At 44.3% G+C, this 24907-nt stretch overlaps 2 protein-coding genes across 2 annotated transcripts in view; both read left to right on the top strand.

Annotated features, from left to right (window-relative positions):
* Positions 1-10962, top strand: part of LOC125739920 (uncharacterized) — a 645903-nt gene extending 634941 nt beyond the window's left edge. Inside the window, exons 26-35 of the mRNA XM_049010480.1 lie at positions 2129-2452; positions 5504-5818; positions 6456-6770; positions 7878-7911; positions 8349-8431; positions 9077-9123; positions 9307-9375; positions 9553-9612; positions 9887-9973; positions 10300-10962. Coding sequence (XP_048866437.1) covers positions 2129-2452; positions 5504-5818; positions 6456-6770; positions 7878-7911; positions 8349-8431; positions 9077-9123; positions 9307-9375; positions 9553-9612; positions 9887-9973; positions 10300-10302 — 1337 coding nt within the window. The 3' untranslated portion in view covers positions 10303-10962. The remainder of the gene's footprint in view (positions 1-2128; positions 2453-5503; positions 5819-6455; positions 6771-7877; positions 7912-8348; positions 8432-9076; positions 9124-9306; positions 9376-9552; positions 9613-9886; positions 9974-10299) is intronic.
* The window catches only part of LOC125739853 (polymeric immunoglobulin receptor-like), a 187209-nt gene that overhangs the window by 34372 nt on the left and 127930 nt on the right, over positions 1-24907 (top strand). The window lies entirely within an intron of this gene.

Raw genomic sequence — 24907 nt, forward strand, 5'->3', positions numbered from 1 at the left:
TATTATACACGATTGTTACGATCCTCAGTCTAGGGTTGAGGACCGTCAGAAAGGTAAAGGGAAAGGAGAGGGGAAAACGAGACAACCAGGGTATGGGAAAAGGGAACACGGGACACAAAGGGATATTTTTTTGTATTTTTTTATATTTATTCACAAAGACTTTCACAAACAATAGGGTAACAGACTTCGGGAGTGAGACCTCCAAAACAATAAACAAAACAGCACTACCGAACCCGTCCACGACTAAACTAATTCTAAACAAAACGAAAAAGATGAGAAAAGAAATGACACAGACTAAGCCTAACTCCCTAACCAAAACACAGAATAAGCCACACGTACGCAAAACAAAATAGCAGTCACTCCCTACGTACTTAACAGAAATGAACATACAGAACACACCAAAGCCAAAACACAGTAACCAAAGGGGCGAGGCAAAGAGAGTAGTCAGGAGGAAGGCAAGAGATCACAAACCAGAAAGCAGTCAAAACCGAAGGCAAAGGTACAGAAGGATAAGGCAAGAGACAAAAACCAGGAAACCAAAAACTGTCACACACGAGTAATCCAAAAGAATGCAATCAAACCAACAACAAAAACCAACCAAGAGCAGAGCTGCTGCTACTTTCCCGCCACGGCGTTTTCAATCATAAAGGCGGAAGTAGCGTCGAAGCTCGGGGCGTGGCCAGGTCCGGGAGGCGGAGTCACAGGCAGCCGGACAACGATCAGGACAATCACTCCCCAAACCTTACGGCACGTAACACGATATTTTGACCAGAATGTTAATCAGAAAAATATTCAGATTTGCAGATATAGCCATGCGTAGTTAAAGGAACAGGAAATCTGACAGGAATGGATTCCTAAGAGAACTTGCCTTTGTGACAGACTGGCATCCTGTCCTGGGTGTTCCCCTGCCTTTGTGACAGACTGGCATCCTGTCCTGGGTGTTCCCCTGCCTTTATGACAGACTGGCACCCTGTCCTGGGTGTTCCCCTGCCTTTGTGACAGACTGGCATCCTGTCCTGGGTGTTCCCCTGCCTTTGTGACAGACTGGCATCCTGTCCTGGGTGTTCCTCTGCCTTTGTGACAGACTGGCATCCTGTCCTGGGTGTTCCCCTGCCTTTATGACAGACTGGCACCCTGTCCTGGGTGTTCCCCTGCCTTTGTGACAGACTGGCATCCTGTCCTGGGTGTTCCCCTGCCTTTGTGACACACTGGCATCCTGTCCTGGGTGTTCCCCTGCCTTTGTGACAGACTGGCATCCTGTCCTGGGTGTTCCCCTGCCTTTGTGACAGACTGGCATCCTGTCCTGGGTGTTACCCTGCCTTTGTGACAGACTGGCATCCTGTCCTGGGTGTTCCCCTGCCTTTGTGACAGACTGGCATCCTGTCCTGGGTGTTCCCCTGCCTTTGTGACAGACTGGCATCCTGTCCTGGGTGTTCCCCTGCCTTTGTGACAGACTGGCATCTTGTCCTGGGTGTTCCCCTGCCTTTGTGACAGACTGGCATCCTGTCCTGGGTGTTCCCCTGCCTTGTGCCCTGTACTGCCTCAGATCAGCTCCACTGATTCTGTACTGGATACGCATGTGGAAGAAGGATCACTAAGCTAAAATGCAGTTCAGTACTTACCGTATGCCATTCAAAAGACAAAAATGACTGAATTTGATGTATTTACAAATATAGCCTTAGTGTTAAAGGGGTGTGGTCACCACAAAGTGATGATCCCATTCATTCTCCTCACTGTGCCTTTATTACCAGCGACTTAAGCTACTGGTTTTCCTCTCAGACCCTAAAACAGGGCTGCCCAAATGGCAAATGCTGCACTGAAACAATTCAATCCAGTCCCCCCCCATCCCTGCTCAGTAAATGATGTGGACCTTGGCTATGTGCCCCTGATGGGGATGATAGCTGAGTGACCCTCCCCTAGGACACACCTGCTTTGTTTTCCTGTGTCTTTCCCTTGTTCTTATGGCAAAATGACATTCTTGCTGTTTCACCTCCTCACTGTCCTCTTAAACCCATCTCTCTGTGCCATGAGTCCTGGTACAAGTGTTACACAAACTGATAATATATAATATTAACCAGAGATACTGTGATGCTGAAAATGTGAATTCAGTTGCTTGTTTTCCCCACAGGTGCTGACAGTGTGTCCTCAGTGAGATGGGTGTCTGTACAGAGAGGAGGATCTGTCACCATCCCATGTTCCTATAAAGACCGTTATAAAGCACATGTGAAATACTGGTGCAGATGGGCTTATAGCCATCCATGTACTCCCATCGTACGCAGTGACTCTCCACAGATGAAGGATGAAGTGTCAATCAGAGATGATCCTAACCAGCGAGTCTTCAATGTGACTATGAACAATCTGACAGCTGTGGACTCTGGTTACTACTGGTGTGGTGTGGAGATCAGCGGAGGTGCAGCTGTGGGAACATGGATCCAGCTGTCAGTCACTGAAGGTAAGATGTCTGTACTGCAGACTGTAGCCAATGAGATGCACAGTATGTAACATGTCATTCAGTCAGAAAGGAAGGACATTAACACAAACACAGGAGAAAATATTTTAATATACAAGAGGAACCAAAATTTAGTTTTGATCAACACCATAAATGACACCTGGGAGAAATAACAATGAATGTGCTACTTCATGGGGTTTAATATGAGAAGTAATATTCTTTGGTTTAGTTTTAAGTGAATGTTAAATTCATAAAAGCATAAATATATAAATAAACATACTGTAAAAGAGGCTCAGTTGGGCTGTCGGTTACTGTTGTTGGCATATAAATGTAAATTTAAATAACTGTAAGCAAGCAAAAGGTTATTGCAGTCTAATTCTATACTAAATAATCAGTGATAGTAAGTACAACATTTAATCAAAACAAGTTGTTTCATTGGGGGCCCTTCGGACAGCAAGGTCGCATGTTGGGCTGGTGCCATCAGTGTAAATAGTGTAAATAGCTCTGCTTATTTACCATGTGTGTCTGTTGTGAGTATGACTGGCAGACATCAGGAAACCCCATCTTTGTAGCCTTCCTGTGCTTATCTGTGACTCTGGTACCTGAACCACACTGGTGTCCGACATGAGGATAAAGGTGACAGAGCTCAGCAGGGAGCAGCATGACGTGGGACACGGCCGATCGCAGTGAAGACCCCCCTAAAGCTGCCCCGGTACAGTGGGTAATGGCCCCCGGAACCCTCCCAAGTACCGGTCCGGCTGGTGGCACGGCCCAATCACTGGTCCCCCAAGATGGGGAGGGACACACCTGGTGATGCCACTGGAAGAGGAGGCACTGCGAGCTCTATTAAGCAGAGCCCCACCCCTACAGCTGAGCTGCACCCATCGTGCGCATGGCCATGGGGGAGGGGCAGCTGAAAGTCACGCTGACAGGACAATCGGTGGTACAAGAGGTCTGACTAGCCAGCACTGCTGACCCCTGTGTTATCAGGCTGGACTTACTAGTACAGCTAGGGGCCACCATCTGCTTTGGGTACAGATGTGGGGGTCCTCCAGTATGAGAGCAGTGGCCAGCAGCGGCCAGGGATAGCGATGGGGGAAGAGAGGAGGAGAGCCGTCCACCCAGTGGTGGAAAAGATCTGCCCACAGCTCCTGAGGGAAAGTCTCCACCAGCCACATGACTGCAACTCCAGTCCAGACTGTGCTGAACGGCAGCACCACAGCAGGACCGTCTCCATAGACAGTGCAGGCTGTGCAGCAACTGTGGCAGTACAGCAATCAGCCCTGTTCATCCATCTGCATCTGCACCAACTGCTTCTGGTGTATCTACAAGTGTCTGAGCAGCAGATCCAAGAAATGGCAGACAGGAGTCATCAAGCCTTCCCACAGTCCATAAGCGGCACAGGCAGACCTTGTCACCAACAAGGACGGGTCATGTTGCTTTTGCTTCAACTATCAACCATTGAATGAGGTGACAAGGAGGGACTCCTATGTGCTTCCATGCATCACTGGGTCAACATGGTTCAGCTCCTTAGACCTCCGGAGTGGCTACTGGCAGGTCGAACTGTCCCCAGTAAACCACCCTAAGACCGTGTTCACCATCGGTCACAGGCTATGACACTTCTGGTCAGTTTCATTCAGCCCCTGTAACAGCCTGGTCACCTTGTAGAGGCTAATGGAGGCTAATGTTCCAGCTCACCTGGACCTAATGCGTCATCAACACTGATGATCTGCTGCTCCACGCCGCTGATTTTGCCCGTACATTGCAGAAGTTAAAGAAGTTTTTGCAGGGACCCTCTGCGCAGGGTTGTGGCTGAACCCCCAGAAGTGCTCCCTTCTCCAGTGCATGATGCTCTTCCAGGTCCATATCATCAGAGGGAGGGCGTGGACACCGACCCGCAGAAGACGGCCGCTGTGTGAGACTGGCCCCCTGCACAGATTGTAGCAGAGCTGCACAACTTCCTGGGGTTAGTGTCATATTAGCAACACTTTGTTAAGGACTTTGCCAGCATAGTAAACACAATGCACCATCTACAGAAAATGGAAGGGGTTTTGTGTATTTAGGGTGGACATGTTAGCCCTGCGTTTGTTTTTTAGGGAACATATAGCCTACAGACAGACACCATTATGAACTCAGTTCCCCGTCAAGTGATTAACTGGGGCCCAGCAAAAGGCCTGAAGGGGGCACTACACCTGTGCTCTCTCATGCTGAGGTCAGTGCACGGAGCCGTCGGGGCCGGGCAGTACGGCGTAAAGAAGATGCTGAGGAAGCTGTGGCAGCGCTTCACCTGGCCGGCTGCCAGCAGGACGCCCAGATGTTCCTGCATTGCTGTGCTGCATGTGCGGCTCAGAGGGGTCCTAGCTGGCAGTGCCGCTCTGCCCTCCTGCTGTACCTAGGGGAGCATGTGGGGGTCGATGTCCTGGGCCCCTTTCCCCACACTGAGGCCAGGAATCACTACATTCTTGTGGTCATGGACTACTTCACAAAGTGGGCTGAGGGTCACATGGTTCCAGAGCAGAGTGTGACCTGACCACCATGGCAGAAAACAGCTGTAGGAGCTTCGGGCTTCAGAGCAGCTGTACAGCATCCAGGGGAGAAGCTTCAAGGTGCTGCTGTTCTGTGAGGTCAGCTGGCTGCTAGGGATTGTGAAGACCCCTCCCCCCCCCCCTCCCCCTCCCCTACCCCCATCAGCAGAGTGACAGGCTGGTGAAGAGGCTGAATTGCATCCCAGCTCCCAATGTCAACTGTAGTGTTAATGTTAATTGTTGTGATTATCATTGTTTGGGCCACCATGTGTAGTGGGAGTAGCTGGGACCCACAGCACAGTGGCCAGTGTCTGTGTGTTGTGAGTATATATGGCATAAATCAGTACCTGTCTGTGACTCTTTATTATCACTGGGATCACCATGTCTGGTATCTGTGCCGCAAAAGGATAATATTCTGCTAAATGAAGTACTGTAACCTACAGTGGACTGACTTTTTATTAATGTGTATAAATGGTGTAAGAGGGAGTGAGAGTTATTCAGCTGGGTAATTTTCATACTGTCCCTGCAGGTGTGTCCAGACTGAACACGGTGTCTGTACAGAGAGGAGGATCTGTCACCATCCCATGTTTCTATGACAACATATATAAAAAACATGAGAAATACTGGTGCAATGGGAGTGACTGGAGTTCATGTACTCCCATAGTACGTACTGACTCTACACAGATAAGTGGTGAAGTGTCAATCAGAGATGATCCTGACCAGCGAGTCTTCAATGTGACCATGAACAATCTGACAGCTGGGGACTCTGGTACCTACTGGTGTGGTGTGGAGATCAGCAGAGGTTCAGCTGTGGGAAGACGGGTTTACCTGTCAGTCACTGAAGGTAAGATGTCTGTACTGCAGACCGTAGCCAATGAGATGCACAGTATATAACATGTCATTCAGTCAGAAAGGAAGGACATTATCACAAACACAGGAGAAAATATTTTAATATATAAGAGGGACCAAAATTTTTATTTTGATAAACAGTATAAATGGCACCTGGGAGAAATAACAGTGTCAGTTTAAATGTGCTACTTCAGGGGGTTAAATATGATAAGTAACATGTTATGAAATATCCTTTAGTTTGTTTAAGTGAATTTAAAATTAATTCATGAATTTCATTGAAAAGCGTAAATATGCAAATAAACATGCTGTAAAAGAGCTTCAGTTTGGCTTGTTACTGATGTTTGACCTATACATTTAAAGTTATTTGACTGCAAACCAGCAAAGGAGGTTTTTGCAGGTTAATCTTATACAAATGAAACCGTTAATAATTTATTACACTGCTTAACCTTTACAAATTCAGTGATAGTAAATACAATGATTAATCAAAACAAACTTTAATATTCAAATCCAGAAATGGAAGTAATGTACTGTAACCTACAGTAGACGGATACTGACTTTATGAATATGTGTGTAAATGGTGTAAGAGGGAGTGAGAGTTAATCAGCTGGGTAATTTTCATACTGTCCCTGCAGGTGTGTCCACACTGAACACGGTGTCTGTACAGAGAGGAGGATCTGTCACCATCCCATGTTTCTATGACAACATGTATCAACAACATGAGAAATACTGGTGCAATGGGAGTGACTGGAGTTCATGTACTCCCATAGTACACAGTAAATCCTCAAATATAAGTAGTGAAGTGTCAATCAGAGATGATCCTGACCAGCGAGTCTTCAATGTGACCATGAACAATCTGACAGCTGGGGACTCTGGTTCCTACTGGTGTGGTGTGGAGATCAGCGGAGGTGCAGCTGTGGGATCACGGGTTTCCCTGTCAGTCACTGAGGGTAAGATGTCTGTACTGCAGACTGTAGCCAATGAGATGCACAGTATGTAACATGTCAGTCAGGTAGAAAGGATGGACATTAACATGGAAAATGTTTTCAATATCAATTTTATGAAACTTAATTTACTATCAGTTATGTATGTTTAATGGCTATAATTTAAAGTGTATGTATGAATGTACAGGAAAATTAACTTCCATATTAGTATTAACTCTAAGGGAGACATCCCATAATACAGCCTGATGACCTTGTCAGGTACAGATTCTGCTCTTTATCAAATACATGAGTGTCTGATCTGCATGTTACACCTGGCAGCTGTACAGAGGCCTCAGGATTCACATATTTCTAGTTTATGACACATTTGTATAATATGACAAATATTACAGATCTGACTATTTTCTCAGACATCCAGTCAGATGTCTTTCATAAAACATCACAGGCATCAGCTTACAGGAAACAGACAGACAGACATATTCATCTTACAGCCATTTATCATGTGTGCAATGTTTGGAAAATGTTACATGTAGGTTTTTACCCTCATACATCAAAAACTTCCATTCAGATTTCAGACATTTGTAGGGATTAGTTGTTACTAAAGGTGTGCAGACTTGGTGATTGTCTGCAGGTAGTTTCTAACTGCAGCAAAGGCCAGTGTTGCAGTTACACTCTGTAATAACTGATCCAGTTCCAGCATAAAGGCATTATGATATATTAATAACATTATTTATCTCACCTGTCCACTATCAGGGCCCTGGGATGTGGACACTTTGGTCACAGCCCTAATTTATTATTCTGCATAAAAACAGCCATTTTAATGAATATTTCTGGTTATTCTTTTTCAGTTTTAGAAATGACCTTTCACAGTCTGTACTGGCTGACAGATCAGGGCAGGGGTGCTCTAACGTGTGGGGGGGGGGGGGGATAATTCCATGGACCCTTAAGTAACAGGGCTCTAAGAGTTTAGGAACATAATCGTATTGGTCTGGGCTGGGGGCCCAATCTCATATGCTTTCAGTGGCCCAAAATCTGTAGTGGCCCCCAGGAACAGGGATGTTTATTTTTTATGTAACAATCCTCTCTCTTGTTTCCACTGCTGTCCATTCTTGGCAGATGATGAAGAAGGAGGGAATAATGAAAAACAGAGGTAAGCATCCAGCAGCACTTACAGCAGTGTGGTGTCCAGCTATGAGCGTCTCCCTGATCACACAGTGATGGGAAACTTCTGTTACTTTATGGGAACATTGATTTTCTTTTATTCCTTAATTATAATTTCCCTGTGATGGCATCACATCCAGGTTGAGCCCCTGCTTTGTACTCTATGCTGCTGTGGAAAGACTGCAGGCCAGTTTGGAAGATGGATGGATGAATGGATGGATGGATGGATGGATATAAAATGTTGTTTAATAATCATAGTAAAACTGGCAGTTATAATTCTCTAGCTGTTTTTATATTCTTTGTTAATATGTCCTGTTTCTCACATGTATCCTGTGTAATAGTACAGATGTGGCTGAATCGTGTTGCTATAAAGCATGTAAGACTTTACTGTTCAAATCCACCCTCTCATTCAGCTCTCTGGTCCAGCTTGTTTCTGTATGTAGGACTGGGCTTATTGGTGCTGCTGTTGATCATCATCATCATCACATGGAAAGTGTGGGACAAACACAGTGAGTATCTGCTGATGCAGACGGTGTGTAAGTGACATGAGTGTCTGAGCAGTGATGCATGTCCCTCTGCACTCCTGTAAGCAGCAGCTACTTCATGCTTTTATCCTTTTCCAAAGACGGCTGGACAGGGACACAGACAGCAGCATTCAGACACACAGGTTATACAGTAACATTAAAACACAAAACATGGTCACAGCCCCTTTGGGAACACAGACTAATAACAGCACAGAGCTAAAAACCGCTGTGGAGCAAACAGGACATCAGAGCACAGCAGCCCTGAAGGATCCTTCCTCCATGATCCTGCAGACTTTCCTCTGACCCTCTGGGTCTGTGTCCACTCAGCTGAGCTTATAAAACCCTGAACAACTTAGTTATTCCAACCAGGGCCAACTGAGCACCATTAACTGGGTTACCAGTAAGTGCAGGCTGGTAATCAGATTTCACCTGAGTTGCCAATGGCTCATATACATTTGTGTAGTTTTATGCAGTTATTAGGTTGGGTAACATTTACACACATATGTACATGATAACCAAGAGGAAATGACCGTGTGTTTGTCATACAGCAAATTAACAGAATCAGCTGAAAGTGAGTGATGTGATCAGAATAAATTTCTTTGACTTTATTTCTCATTTCTTTCCCTGTAGAGAAAAAAAGGGCCATGAACCAAAATGCAGGAAGTACAGAATTAACAGTGAGTTCATGTTTAATATGGGGAGGAACTGTAGAAAATTCAACAAGGTTTTGTCTTTTAAAAAAGAACAAAAACAGAAACCAAGCTGTTAACAGCCAGTAACTCATTAAGAAGTTTATCTCTGTAAATAACGCTGATGTGAGGAGTGATTGGTTTGAATGCTGAGTTGTGTCTTTTTTCTAGTTGAACCCAGACCATGAATACGCCATCATAGACAGAACTGGCATCACCAAGGGAGACCCAGCAGAGCAGGTAAAGCACAGAAATAACATACTTATGATGGTATTTATGACTGTAGCCCCTGTCCCCAAACATGTGATGTTATTAGTGTGTGAAGAAACTGCATTTTATAAGGCACATTCTCATAAGCCAGTTGTTAAGTTGCAGTTAAAATGTTTTCTAAAAGCAAATAACATGTTCCTCTCTCAGGCCTCTGTGGAGCCTGGTGCTGATGTCACCTACAGCTCCATTCTCCTGCCAGATCCACAGGTAAGATGGTTTTATGTAAATCAGTGTTCAGCATGAGTGTCACAATGAGAGTAAAACATATATCAATAATGTCCTCACTGGCTACATCTACACCTCAGCTGATCTCTCAGATCCATGTGTATCAGAATTAGCTGTAATGGACCAAGAAGTACCATGATACCCCTGATATTTCACAGTGATTTGGAGGGGAGGTTTTGGGAGTTCATGGATTTGTGGTTTCTGTACAAAGGTTGGTCTCCTACCTCCACTGTAAGCAGCTAAATACTCTCAGCAGGTGTCCTCTAGATGTTCTTCACATCGTCCTGCTGTAACCCCAGCCAGCGATGTGGTCTACAGCTCAGTCACCCTGAAGCACAGAGAGGTGAGTTTGGAGAATCTGCTCTAACGTGAGCTGTGATACATTTAGTCCGTGATGCTTCATGTGTGTCGTATGTTTCCTTTGACGCTGCATAGAGCCACAATTCCAACATCATATGCGCAGCTACTTTGACTTCAAATTATAAACCAGATGAAAGTGAACTAAAGAGGTTTCCTAGATTAATCTATTGCTCTGGTTCATTTCCTGTTTCTGTAGCAGTAACATTAACACACCACACTGCCTGAAATGCTAAGGAAGGTGTTGGTGCCTCAGAAGCTGAAATGATAAATCATGTAGCCGATGTTAATGCTTATCTGTTCCTTTTCCAGTAGGGGGCAGCAACACAGAGAGGCTCCTCTACCTGTGGGGAGCTGCTGCTCTGGATGAGGGCTGTGAGGGAGACACACATACTGCAGTGATCATCACCAGACAGGAGCATCTTACAGTGATGTGAGCTGTATTTAAATAGCATGCAGCTCTCTCACATTATAGTATGATCAATGTTTGCCTCACTTGTACGTTGCTTTGGACAAGATGGAATAAATGTAAATGTAAGGTATTATCTTGGTCTGTGAATTGTCACTTTTCATTCATATAAATGGAAAAAATATCATCAGCTATCCTGTTTGTTTAGTATAAAATAAAATGTTTGCTATTTCAATATGCATCATTTTCAGGGTATTTGCCAGTGTCTGTTTGTCTCTTGTACTGTTGAGCATTTAGTGAGGTCTAAGGGCTCCGGCTTTAATTTTATGCTCTTCTTGCGCACTTCACTGCCCCCTGCTGGAGCAGCTTTGCTATTTCGCTGCCTCCCTGCTCTCCTCTGACTGTGGAATTAGAAGCTGACCTGTTACCATCATATCACATTTGAGGATAAAAGCTTTAGCTTTAGGTTTCCACAGAATGTTAGGCTTTTGCTTATTGATAAATTGAGTATTATTATATAGTAAAATGCAGACCACAGACTGTGTGGCTCATCATACATACTGTTAATAAAGATGCTTTTCATTAATCCTACAAGCTGCAGTGGTGTCTCAGTGTGTAACACGGACGCCTCATACTTTCTGGGGTTTGGGTTTGAATTCTGCCTCGGATCTCAGTGTGGTGTTGAGTCCCCCGATTTGTGTCCCGTGCTTCCTGGGATGTGCCCCAGACTGACAGTGACCCCATCCTGGGTAAGAGGGAGAAAGATAGATGGATTATTTTTAAACATTTAAAACCCATAAAAGGGAGGTAGTGAAGTTACAGGGAATCAGGAAGTGAGTGTCAGTCTCCACAGATCTTCATCCTCTTCTTCACTGATGGGCCTCCAGGTGAAGATCACTTACTCTGGGACAGGGTCTCACCCTCTCTTACTCCACGTTCCAGCATATTTATACAGAAATACAAACAGAAAGTAAATGAAACATTTCAATGCATTTTGGGTTCTTCCTACATGTAAATCTTCATATTCATATGGATCATTGATGGCCACCATTCTGACCAGGATAAACAGCTGGAATCTTAGTGAATGGATGGATCTGGTTTGTTTTTATGAGGTATGAGATAATATGGTACAATGTAAATATTAAAGCCGGAAAGGCAGGTGACTTTAAAAATTTGCTCTGCTTCGGTCATTAGACAAATTCAGATCTTTCTGCATGCTGCAGAGAGTCTTGCTCACAACGATTGCCCACTTTCATCGTTCACTCATTCTCACATTGGGAAGAGAAGAGCAGCTCAGCAGGTAGCTGCATGCACTGCTGATGACGGTCAGGCTGCTGAGGTCAGTATGCTGCAGACAGCTAGTCCAGTAACTATGGAGCAGATTTTGTCGGAGGTTAAACCCATGACCACTCGTTTAAATTGCTTGGAGGAATCTGTCAGAACTCCTCTAGAGGGCATGGATGGTGCCGTAAACGACATAAAGACGTCTGTTACCTCACTGAAAAATTCTCTTTCAAACCTTTATAACCTAGTGACTAATGTAGAAAGGCACTTAGGCGAGGCTGAGAGCAGAATCTCCAGTAAGGATGATAGCTACGACCGTCACAACATCGACTTACTCAGCCTGCAGAAAACAGGGGACTGGCTTCTGCTAGTAGGTGACAATTTAGAAAACCACAGGTGGCACAAGAATTTGAGTTTAATTTTTCTTTTTTTTTTTACGAATTAAAAGGGATTTGGAGAAATGTCCATCTTCACCAATCTCCTTTCTTGCCAGAATAAATGTTATAAAAATGAACTTACTTCCTTGACTAAACTATTTATTTCAGAATTTCCCATGCTGTATCATGAAGACATTTTTTTTTATTTTAAATTCTCTCATTTATCATTACACCTGGAACAATAAACACCCGAGAGTCAAGTTTTATAAACTTACCAAACCAACAGATCTGGGGGATTATCCTTGCCTGATTTACAACACTACTGTTGTTCTGCCACAATTAAAAATATGTTGACTTGTCTGTGAAGATTCTCAGTCATCCAGGTCATGGTTATCCAAAGAAAGGTGATTCAGTGACAACTGTACTTGTTTAGTTCATTGAAAACATCTCTCCCTTCAACCCAGCGGACTTTCTGAATTCTGCCTGAATGGTTAGAGTAGCAGGTTTATAAATCCTTTATAAAGCCCTCAAGTCGTTAATACTTGATGGTCACCTGTGGGTTGTTGTTTCCTTTGGCTTTCATGTATGTCACTGTGACCACCTGGGCCAGGGTGTGAATGATTATGAAACCGTCTGGGCAGAGATGAAAGAACTGCATTGTAAATGGGTGATAAATTATGCCTAAGGCCACCTCCTCTGTTTAACGAGGGTCCTTCAATCTTGCAGTAAACTGCTTCTCTCACACCTCGTTTGAAGCAGTCAGCCTCCCGGTCTAGAATCTTAACGTCCTGGTCACCAAAGGAGTGGCCCTTGACTTTCAGATGTAGATGAACTGCTGAGTCTTGTCCTGATTAGCTGGCTCTCCTGTGTTGAGCCTTGCGTTTCTGGAGCTGCTGTTTGGTTTCTCCTGTGTACAGAAATGTACATTCCACACTGCACTGAACTGCATATACGACGTTGCTCTGTGTTCGTGTATCTTGTCCTTGGTGTGGACCAGCTTCTGTCTCAGTGTGTTTCCTGCTTTGAAATATACTGGGATGCCGTGTTTGTTGAAAATCCTCCTGAGCTTTTCAGCCACCCCTGCAACATAAGCGATGACAACGCTCTTACGTTTGTTCTCTTTCCTGTCCATTGTAGTACTGCTCTTATTTGATCTTCTCATAGATTTCAAGGAAGCCCAGTTAGGATATCCACATGTTTTGAGGGACTCCTTGATATGTTTGTGTTCCTTCTCCTTTCCCTCTGTTCTAGCTGGGATATTTTTTGCCTGATGGTGTAGGGTTCTGATTACTCTGTTTGTGATCCAGCGGGTGGTGAGAGTCAAAAAGCAAATACTGGTCAGTATGTCTGGGTTTCCTGTACACTTCAGTGTTGAGGTTCCTGTCCTCCTCAATGTGTAGCGCACAGTCCAAGAAGGCCAAGCTATTGCCTGTGACATCTTCTCGAGTGAATTTGATGTTAATGTCCACAGCGTTGATGTGTGTGGTGAAATTCTCCACCTCACCCTGTTTTTATGTTGACTCAGGTACCATCCACATGCAGTACCTGATCCAGTGGTAGGGTATGATCCCTAGGAACGAGCTCAGGGCTCTGATCTCTACTTCTTCCATGCAGAGATTGGCCACAATAGGGGACACAGGTGAACTCATGGCACAGCCGTGTTTTTGTCTGTAAAAACATTCATTGTACTTGAAATATGTAGTGGAGAGGCACAGGTCCAATATAGTGTTGACTTGGTTGATGAATCAACACGATTCTTTATGGATTGGTTTGGAGTCTTTACCCAGCCACCAGCATTTGCTTAAATCTCAACCTTTCATCAGGCAATCTCTGTTAGAGATAATATTATTACATATAACACTTTGTTGCTATGTAGAGATGAGAAAAGATATTTTAAAATCCCCTGGACTTTCTCCTTACATTCACCTTTGACTTTACATCCTGATTTTCATGTACAGTTAAGAATCACTGGTTTATTTGTTGAACAATCTGTTAGATATTTCAGATCTACTGATTGATGACTCCCTAAAGTCTTTTAAGTAACTTAGGACCAATTATAGCATCGCAAATAATGATTTTTTTTAAAGTTCTTTCAGATACGAGACTTTATTGACTTTCCGTTAAAGGAGAATGGGACATATTAGAAGCTTTCAGAACTTGAAAATCTCTTACTCTCTGCCAGAACATTTCAGGTAATATTTCTGAGATTTATTTCTTACTCCTGTACTCCGATGCATTGTCTTTTGCTGCTTTTAACCCAATTTGGCAACATGACCTGGATGTATTATTTAGCCCTGCAGACTGGAACGCGGTTTGTACCAAGATCTTTCCCAAATATACCTCGATTTCAATACATGAAAAAAATGTTTAGTTTTTTCATAAGACATATTACACAGCAGCCCGCCTCCATAGAATGTTCCCTAATATTTCAAATCTGTGTTATAAATGCAAAGCACATGCTGGATAATTTTTCCACCTGTTTTGGTCTTGTGAACATATATAAAAGTTCTGGAAAGAGGTTCAGTCTCTAATGCAAGACATTCTTGAGAAGCAATTTACAATATCCTCTCTCTTTTATTTATTGGACCAGGGGATTTAAAAATTTGCTCACTACTCTATTTGTCATGCCCGGCCCATCTGATCCTCATGTGTGCCACGCCCCCCTGATTATCCACGTGTGCTTCCCCGATCGTACCCAGCTGTTCCTTGTTATTTCGCCATGTCTTTTCTTTATTAGTCCACGTCTTGCCCTGCCTAGTTGTCCGTCATTGATGTTAGTGTCTGAGCGATGTCCTGCTATTCCCTTAGCCCTCTATCCCCTAATAAATCCCCAGTTTTCCCGTATTCCGCCTGCCTGCCTGTTCCTTCCTGCCAGCCAGCCCGTCGCTACACTCGCGATCCTGACACTATTGTTTTTAGCAAAAATGCATTTTGCTTCTCTGGCCCATTCCCCATGTTCCTATATGAGGATGTCACAGATATCAGCCCTTCTCCTGAAGGAGAAATTGACACATGATATGAACCATAAATCAGATGGACTTTGCAGTCCTGTGTGCTTCTATCTGCAAGATCCTGTAAAATGATACTGCTGGTATTAAATTTGTCAATTTTTTTTTTTTTTTGATGCAGTGCTGTGGAGTGTGGGATGGGCATTTGGTAGTAATAAACAAATAATTAAAAAAATCAGAAAAGACAAATTCTTGCTCTATGCTCAGGTCAAAATGTGCACAGCATATTAAATCCTTTTAAAATTCATGGCACTTTACAGGCAGAGCTGAGCGTATTGACCGGCTAATATTCCCACAGTGACTCTTCAGGAGTTCTTTTACACCAAGTTCTGTATTTTCAAATTAGCACCATGAACGTACACAATGGGAAAACTGGAAGATTTAACTGGGATTGTTAATCTGTGGTGTTATGGGGTATTATGGTCTCCCACCAAGTAACAATTATTTAAGGCTCTTTGTAGACTTGAAGTGTATGCATTGGGTAATACTGACTGCATGTTTTATTTTATACTAAAATTGTCTGTTTTTGTCCACAGCTATAGGATCCTGGGATTCAGCAGCCTCTGTAGATATGAACGTTGGGATGACTTTCCCACACATACAAACACAAATGCTTGTTAAACATGCCTGCCGCATATCCATAGGATGGGAGATTAACTCCATCAAGCGAAAAGCAGGCCGATACAGCCAAGGTGGGCTGGGCATTAGTCAGCATGGGAGGAAGCAGGAGCCGAGAACTGGAAGAAAGAGGGTGGTGAAAAAGTGATAGAGAAAAGGTTTGCTGGTGTTCTGTGTGTTCTTAAGGACTTGTGCGGGGCGCTCATGAATATGTCACTTGTGCCAAGGTTGCAAGGTGAAATTTACCCCCTACTGGTCTGATGAAAATGTTATTATTATATATTAAGTTAAATTAAGTAAAGTTACACTGCAAAGTTATATTTGAAAATGTCAATGTGTCAGAATAAGTATTTGGGACTATATACCATGTTTACTATGGATGCATAACTGGTTGGGCTCTCTCCCCTTTCACGCCCTGGGAGGAAAGCCTACAGTCACCTATGTTTCTGAGTAATAACCGGGATATCATCGCCTGTTCCATGTTAGCGCCCTCTTGCTGTGGCCTCAGCGGGAGCCTGGAGCCCTTCCCACATGCCCATTCTCCTGCTCTGTCCTGCCACACATCCCGCAAACCCACGGGAGTCGGGCAGGACAGAGCAGTCTGTTCCCACACTGACAGCATGGTAGCAGGCACTGGCTCTGCTCTCTCTCTCTCTCTCTCTCTCTCTCTCTCTCTCTCTCTCTCTCTCTCTCTTTCTCTGTGGAATGTTCCCAGAGCCAAACAGTGACTGTCCCGGGTCACGAGCCCCGACAAAGAAACACATTATGATGTATGAAATGCTTCATCTCACCTGCCCATTAACCCTCGTTTATTATTCTGCATCCAACCAGCTGCTCTACTGTATATTTCACATTATTCGCATTTCAGGTTTAAAATATTTTTCTTAGGAGTCCTTACTGACTGGCAGAACAGAGTTTTCTCAGTCATAATCATAAACCACAGTCTCCCTGGCTCAGAGGAAGCACCATTAAAAATGGAGAATCTTTCAAACGTGAAGTAAATGGTTTGTGGTTTTCAGGTCACGCCTTCCAGCCAGGGCCCACCAATCAGTGGGCCTCTCAGAGTGTGATGTAACACGCAAAACCAGGACCACTCATTTGTCACCATACAGTAAATCCACGCCAGCCCATGTCAGCTAACAGCAGCCCATAAATCAAGGGGAAAAGGGGACAGATCCATATATATATATATATATATAATATAATTATCATAAATTGTGGGCGGCACGGTGGTGCAGTGGTCAGCACTGTTACCTCACACAGGACCAGTGTTTGACTCTCTGAAATGGCTCCATGTGTGTGGAGTTAGCATGTTCTGCCCGTGATGTTGTGGGGTTTCTTCTGGCTACTCCGGTGTCCCCCCACAGTCCAAAAACCCACTGAGGTTAACTGAAGTTACCAAAATGTTCATAGCTGTGAGTTTGCCCTACAATGGGCTGGCACCCCATCCTGGGCATCCCAGATCCCCCCCAACCCTAAATAGTACAAGTGGTTACAGAAAATGGATGGATGGATGAACCATAAATTGACCATCTGTATTTTTTACCGACCTGGGTCTAAGTACAGTAATACTTGTTCCATACTCACATCTATTTTATTGGTTTTATTTTATTTTTACTTATTCTATTTTTCTTAATTTATGTTCTGTGTTGTCTATGGATGTATGCACCCACATTGCCAAAACAGGTGAACATGCAGATATACCTGGCCAGTGATTCTTACAATCAGAAAGTGATTTCTGATTGTAAGTGAGAGTGAGTGGATGCTGTCCATGGTCCTGAAAACCTGGACCATCAAATTCTGTTATATCTCATCACCTTCCAATCAAAGAAGAATAAAATGCATACTGTAAGCACGTTCTAGGATGTGTAAAATGTAAACACAGTAAAAGCTCTTTTTGTGTAAACATTATAAAATGGAACACTTTGAAAACACATCAGATCTTAATGGGAAAAAATAATGCTGGATATCTATACAGATACGGACTGGGTAATGTGTCTTGCAGAAATTTCATTTCAGAATCGTACTCGGTAGTTTGTATGGCCCCCACGTGCTTGTATGCATTCCTGACAATGTCGGGGCATGCTTCTAATGAGACGACTGAGGGTGTCCTGGGGGATCTCCTCCCAGATCTGAACCAGGGCATCACTGAGCTTCTGGACAGTCTGAGGTGCAACCTGGCAGGGCCGGATGGCCCAAAGCATAATGTCCCAGAGGTGTCATATTGGATTTCAGGCGAGCATGGGGGCCAGTCAATCGTATCAATTCCTTCATTCTCCAGGAACTGCCTGCATACATCTTGCCACATGAGGCCGGGATTGTTATGCACCAACGGGAACCCAGGACCCACTGCACCAGTGTTGAGTCTGACAATGGGTACAAGGATTTCATCCCAATAACTTATGGCAGTCAAGGTGCCGTTGTCTAGCCTGTAGAGGTCTGTGTGTCCCTCCATGGATATGCCTCCCCAGACCATCACTGACCCACCACCAAACCGGTCATGCTGAACAATGATACAGGCAGCATAATGTTCTCCACAGCTTCTCCATACCCTTTCACATCTGTCACATGTGCTCAGGGTGCATGGTGCCGGGCAGTGAGCACAGTGCCTGCAGATGAGTTAAGGACAGGGCTGGACTGGTAATCTGGCATACCTGGCAAATGCCCGGTGGGCCGACGCACTTGGGGGCTGGTTGATTTAATAAGAATATATATTTTTTTTTAATTGGCCAACGACCGGCCCATAAAGCAGGGACATCGGCCCATTGGTTCATTTTCTATACTGACACTGGGCTGGCCTAATCATCTCTTAACAGGTTCCACCCCTCCCCCTCTGTTTCTTGTGTCAGATGCAGTCAGTGGCCAGAGCCAGAAATCAGTGGATTTAGGATGGAGAACCAAAAGCGCAAGGGGGGTGCAGAGAAGTTGCGGGCCAAAAAAAAAATAAAATCTAGAGGTTGATGCCTCAACATGTGCAAAAATAACCGACATGTTTAGTGCTGTAGCTTTGGTTTCCAAGCCAACAGTAACGTTGCCTGACGACACTAAACAGGTGAACATAGCACATGGAGGAGAGGTGACTAGTCATGGCGGCACCCAGGCAGAGGAGCAGGTGTCTGACAGTGAAGTCAAGGAGGGACAGAGACAGAGTGAGCAGGAGGAGAGTGTAGTTGAAACGGTAAGCATGGTAGCTACATGATTTAACAGGGAGGGAGTGTTAAACAGGGCGGATGCAGCAGGATAGCGTGTGTGGGCCTGGCTGGGCCTCGAGGAAGATGATGATTTACCTAAATTAATGAATATTATAATTAATGGTGGGCCGTTATCGGCGTTAACGTGCTGTGTTAATGCGATTCTCTTATTGCGCGATTAAAAAAAAATATTGCCGTTAATCTATTCACAAAGTTGGGAGCTGGGTCTTATACTATGCAAGCTATGATGAAAGAATGATAAAGTATATCAAAGACATTGCATTTGGAAATTATCACAGAGGTTGTGAGAGAAAAACACAGACATAGCAGATTCGGAAGGGATTAAAATCACCAAGTACGTCTGTGAAACAAAACATTCTCTAACGACCCCCTGAAACACTAGTTACTTTTAATCATTATTTAGGTAGCACAGATATTCTGAATGTCTTTGGCAGAATTCAAATGATTAATTTCTAAATTAATCTAGATTAAAAAAAATAATCCATGGCCACCCCTAATTATAATAAAACAAACTAATCGTTGTCACTATTATAAAGTCTGTCATATTATCAGTCTGTTACTGCACTAGCGACTCAGTCAGCTAATGTCAAATTTCACAGCATAAGCTATTTTGCATTGTTTTTGTAGCTAGGTTAGCAGAGTTAACTTATTCAATTGCAACTTCTGCTGACTATTCTAATGGTAACCCTTTAAAACACATAACGGCCGTCGACAGCCCTTCTCTAGAAAAACTTAGATGATGCTATTTGATTATTTTAATTATTCAATCATTTCTCTCTGTCCTTATGTATAGTCAATTTTTGGGAATGGAACAGTAGATATGCATATCTACAGGGACCGCAATGATGGTGTACTTGTTGGTTGTGTCCGACCGATTGTGGTGGGCCGGACTAAGCGAAAATTCCAGGGCCCTTTTTTTGTCCCAGTCCAGCCCTGGTTAAGGACCTTCTACTGCCCTGTCCAGCTCTTCTAGAGTAACTGCCTGTCTCCTGGAATCTCCTCCATGCTTTTCAGACTGTGCTGAGAGACACAGCAAACTTTCTGCCAAAGGTACGTATTGATGCGGAATCCTGGAGGAGTTGGGCCAGCCACCCTGACCCAGGTCTCATGTCTCCCTCCTGCTCCAGCCCTGCAGTCCCCTTGGAGTACTCCTGTCCTGCAGGGCCCTCGGGGCTCCCTTGTCTTCATCCTGCAGGTCCTTCAATACCCTCTGATCCTAGTTCCTGTTACAGTCTTGCAATCTCTTCATCGGCCCTCTGTTCCCATCCTGCAGTCCCCTCATCACCCTTCTGCTCCTGTCCTGTTGTCCCCAAGCGCCCACTGGATCCAGCCATGCCGCCGCTCAGCCCAGGAGATCCTTCATTTAGACTTATGACGGTCAACTCACCCTGTCTTTTTGTGTCTCATTCCCGGTCTATCAAACCCTCCAGTGTCCTTTCGACCCTGGTCTGTTTTTACCCAGTGCCTTCCTCCTCTGTTCCCGAGTCTGGCCCCCACATCGAGCACCTTTTGTACCCTTCCCTTTCATTTCCTGTACTCCATCCCAGTCCCCACCTCATGTCACTCATCCTGTCCCCAATTTATGTGTTCCTGGTCCCATTGATCTGTTTCTTGTCTGGTTCCCTCATCTGGTGGTCCTACCACAATTCCATGTGTTTGGCCTTTCTGTCCATGCTCCATTATTTCACCTCCTGGCTCTGTCTGTCCAGTTCCTTAGCTCCCGTTAGTGGGTTTTTTTCGCCTCCTGTTCTGTGCTTTAAGTCTTTTATTCTCCTAGTCTTTCTGGCCCTGGCTGTGCCCTTGCATGCCCAGTGTTCCCGCCTTTGGTGGGGGGGTACAGTCAAGGCCAGCACCCATCCGACTCCACCCTTCATGTCTCCCACCCTTCAGTCCCTAGTGTGTTTTCCCCGGTTTCCCACACCACGGCATAGCTCAGTGGGTACTGTTAACCCTCCAGTCATGGGTTCAATTCATTGCGTTTTGTTGCTGTGTGTTTTTCCGCCGTTGCTCCTACTTCTGTTGGGGTGTTGCCTTGATATGCTAGTTTATTGTAAAGCTTGGTTTCAGCATGCCGCGTACTGAAAATTAATACATTTTGTCGATTGTTTTTCTTCCGCATAGTAAGTTGTGTTTGCATTTCAAGGTGGCACATAATCTGTTTCATATGTTTCAAGCTGAAACCACAGTTACTGTTAAAGGAATCCAAGTATAGTGAAGTCCTGTGCTTTATCCTGTACTTCATACATATGACAGTACATCGTGAACCATTTTCCTATGCGTGATCTGATACTGTAATTTTGTATGTGCTGATACTTGGTAAAATCATCCGCACTTAAAATGTGTGGTTACCAATAAAGTGTGGTTAGCATGACCACAGTTAATAACTGACTGTTTGAAGCAGTTTTCATTATGAATTCAGTCAGACCATTTTGCACTTTATAGTAACATCAGATATTTAGCATCATTGAAAAAACAGCAACTGAATATAGTAATAGGAAATTCACAGTAACTAATTTTCTGTATATCATCCTTGCAGCTTATATAGCCAAACTAAATTTCTGTGTCTTCAAAGCCGACACACTAACACAGAAACAGACAGAAAACCTTACATTTTCATGTTCATTTTAAACATATAATATAATATATACAAGACAGTTCTGGTCTGACCTGTATATCTGCCCTTCCTGCAGCAGCTGAGACTGTATCATGGCCTCTGTGTTTATCCATCGTACAGAGATAACAGATACACTGCTGGTCGGTACGGCAGTAGACCTCCAGGGGTTTGTCATGCTGGGAACAGAGCTTGTCCTGCAGATGTCCAGTGGCATCAGTCAGCTTGTGCTTCTTAAAAGCTGAAGACTCATAGTGTTCTCTGTTTTCATGATCTTGTGAGATCATACTTGGAAGGAAAATTCACAAGACCAGTTTTGCCAAGACCACAAGTACGGTCTTTGCATTCTTGGTATTGAGATCCACCCCTGTACTCATGTTGATCATGCCCAGCTGCTTCCTGTTTGCTCCCTCATTAATCCAGTATTTAACTGCTTCCCAGTCTTGTGGGGGACCAGTTCCATCATTGATGTTGTGCATTCCTGTTGTCCATGTCTAGGGTCCCTTTTTGTTCCTGTGTGATCCTGTTTTGTTTCCTGTTTGATTTGTTTAAATAAACTTCCTTGGTTTTCCCTGACTCCTGCCCCTGCAACCAATCATGAAAACTGGTGCCCTGACCAGCAGCTGGAGGAGGCATGGATGTAAAATCAATTATTCTCATTATTCTGTAATCACAAATAAGCTGAACAGACAGACATTTATTGAATTTTTTTATTACATGCAAAACATTTATACCTCTTATAGTATAATTGGTCACTTCCTGTTTGTAGTGTACCTAGCTTAAATTGTATCCTGACAGTAATTTTAGAATTCACTGCAGTTTTCTTTGTGTCCACTATGTGGCAGCAGTATACAGGAATGGTCTTATTCTGTCTCGTGTATAAATTCATATACCCTGATAACATGGAATTCTGTCTCCAAATTTATGTCAGGGATTTAGGCAGGAGTGAATTTCATACTAAAGACAGTATGACAAAATTACATTACACAAAATGTTTTGACCCGGAAGTTAACACTATTCAACAAATTTTTACAAAATTCTTGTTACTGAGATAAAATTCCTTTATCGATTTTTATTTGCTCAACACGAATATGACAGTGAAAATGCAAAATTGGTTCTAGTTTTTTTGTAATTTGCAATAATTATTGTTTACATCACAAAATTCCTGTGTTATTCTGTGTATGGTTGATGATGATGCACCACAGTGAAAATCTGGATCACTGCATGCTGACGGACCAGGAGAAGAACAGGTCGGCTCACCCTCGTCCTCAGCAGCTGAATCAAGAGAATATTCTGCTGGAGGTTCTGGAATAGGATGTTCCTCACCATGTGGAACTGGTCTCAATGCAGATGAAGTCTTGGGGTAGACTATTCTCGACGTCTTTTGCTTCGTTATCCCAATGGAAAGAGGAGGAACCAAGCAGAAGAAACAGTCATTTGTGCGGTTGCCTGGCTCTCTCCACACCACGGGGACTGCAAACGGCATTGATGGTCTTTTGCCGTTCAACCACTGTGAAAGCTGTGTTGTACATGTAGCACAGCATATATGTGGGGCTCGAGGCTCGTCTTGGTCGCCAATCTTCTCATCCCAGTATAGATGATATGCCTTCTTCACTTGAGAAGTGATACTTTTCTTCTGCTTGACAAATGTCCCTTCCCTACAAATGTAGCAAAGATTGTCCACGGTATTACTGTTCTGTACTGTAACTAAATGGATAAAGTAATAACAGTTTTATGTAACAGTAGCCTAACCTGTATCCCACGAAGTCTGAAGTATTTTAAATGCTCAACCTTTCCGACTGGGCTTTATATAGTACACTGCTGACGTCAGCTTACTTCAGCAGCCTCCTGGCAGCAGTACTGCATTGCATCAGAAAATGATGCAATAAACTCTAGATGATATATGCAAGGGGGCGGCATGGGGGTACAGTGGTTAGCACTGTTGCCTCGCACCTCTGAGACCTTGGTTCGAGTCTCTGTGTTTGCATGTTCTCCCCATGTCGTCGTGGGGTTTCCTCCGGGTACTCCAGTGTCCCCCCACAGTCTAAAGACATACTGAAGCTAATGGGAGTTACTAAACTCCAGTTAGGAGTGAATGGTGTGTGTGTGAATGGTGTGTGAGTGTGCCCTGTGACAGGCTAGCCCCCCGTCCTGGGATGTTCCCTGCCTTGTGCCCATAGGTTCCAGGATAGGCTCCAGACCCCCCGTGAACTAGTAGGATAGGTGGTTTGGAAAATGGATGGATGGATGGATGATGTGTGCATGATGCAATATAACATAATTCTAGGCTTATTTAGGTTGTCGTTACAGTCCTACTGGATAAATGTACACGGTGAAACATAGAAAATAAAACAGCCAGCCATTACTGTAAGTGATGATGTTGTTGAGGTGGGCTGTGCAAAGGCAGCATGACGATAAAGTTTGTGGTCAGTTGGTGAGAAGGAGCGACACCCCACGCAAACAGAACATAAGAGTGCAGAACCAGTCTAAGCCAAGCAGACAGGAGGGGTTTTTCAACAGACTCTAGGAGTCCTGGGTCACAGACAGAGACAGAGAAACAGTGAAGATATGGAGAATCAGGAAGTGAGTGTCAGTCACCAGACACAGACCTGAGGTCAGTGAGACACAAATAAGTGTTTTTTATCTGTAAGAATCTCTGTAGTGAAACTACAGGCTGCGAGCATCTGTGTCTGCATGTGTCTGTCGGGGGCTGAGAGAAACACAAAAGCGCTTAGTCTGATAGGACTGTTGATATGGCCCAGATTAAGTGAATCAATGTGCTCATCACCTGACTTTGCCTCTCCCTAGGACACCCCCCAGCCCCCACCCTCAGTCAAGAGACTGAGCTGCTTCACCCTGTGGAGAGGCAGCGGGATGACCACCTTCATGTAGCAGAGAGGCGGCAGACTGAGTGGCTTCATGCAGCAGGAAAGCGGCAAACCAGGCCACCTTCGAGACGTGGGGCTCTGGAGGGTCAATACGGACATATCTCCTTCATAGTGGAGGTGAGCCCAGAATGACCTCCACATGGGCGGGGCGACCCACATGCTGGGAGACTCCTTAGGGTCCTGAAGGATTGTCCACCAACTATCGTTACGAGCAAGGCTCAGACACCAAGAGGAGGTCAGGCGCTGGGGAAAGCATGCAGGTGGAGATGTGAAGTGAAAGAAGCTCCCAGAGATACCTGTTTCACGCTCATTTGACTTCCTCGGTCATTGGAGGATGGGCTCCTCATTTGAGTCTGGTTCCTCAAAAGTTTCTGTCTTCTAGGTAGATTTTCCTTGCCACTGTTGCCTCTGGCTTGCTCAACGGGGGCTTTGGGCAGGGAAAATGCAAAGTGCCTTGAGACAGTGTAATGTGAAAATGCACTGTACAAATAAAACTGAATTGAATTGTCCAGA

This window comes from Brienomyrus brachyistius, chromosome 4 (genome assembly GCF_023856365.1).
Source record: "Brienomyrus brachyistius isolate T26 chromosome 4, BBRACH_0.4, whole genome shotgun sequence".
NCBI classification, from domain to species: domain Eukaryota; kingdom Metazoa; phylum Chordata; class Actinopteri; order Osteoglossiformes; family Mormyridae; genus Brienomyrus; species Brienomyrus brachyistius.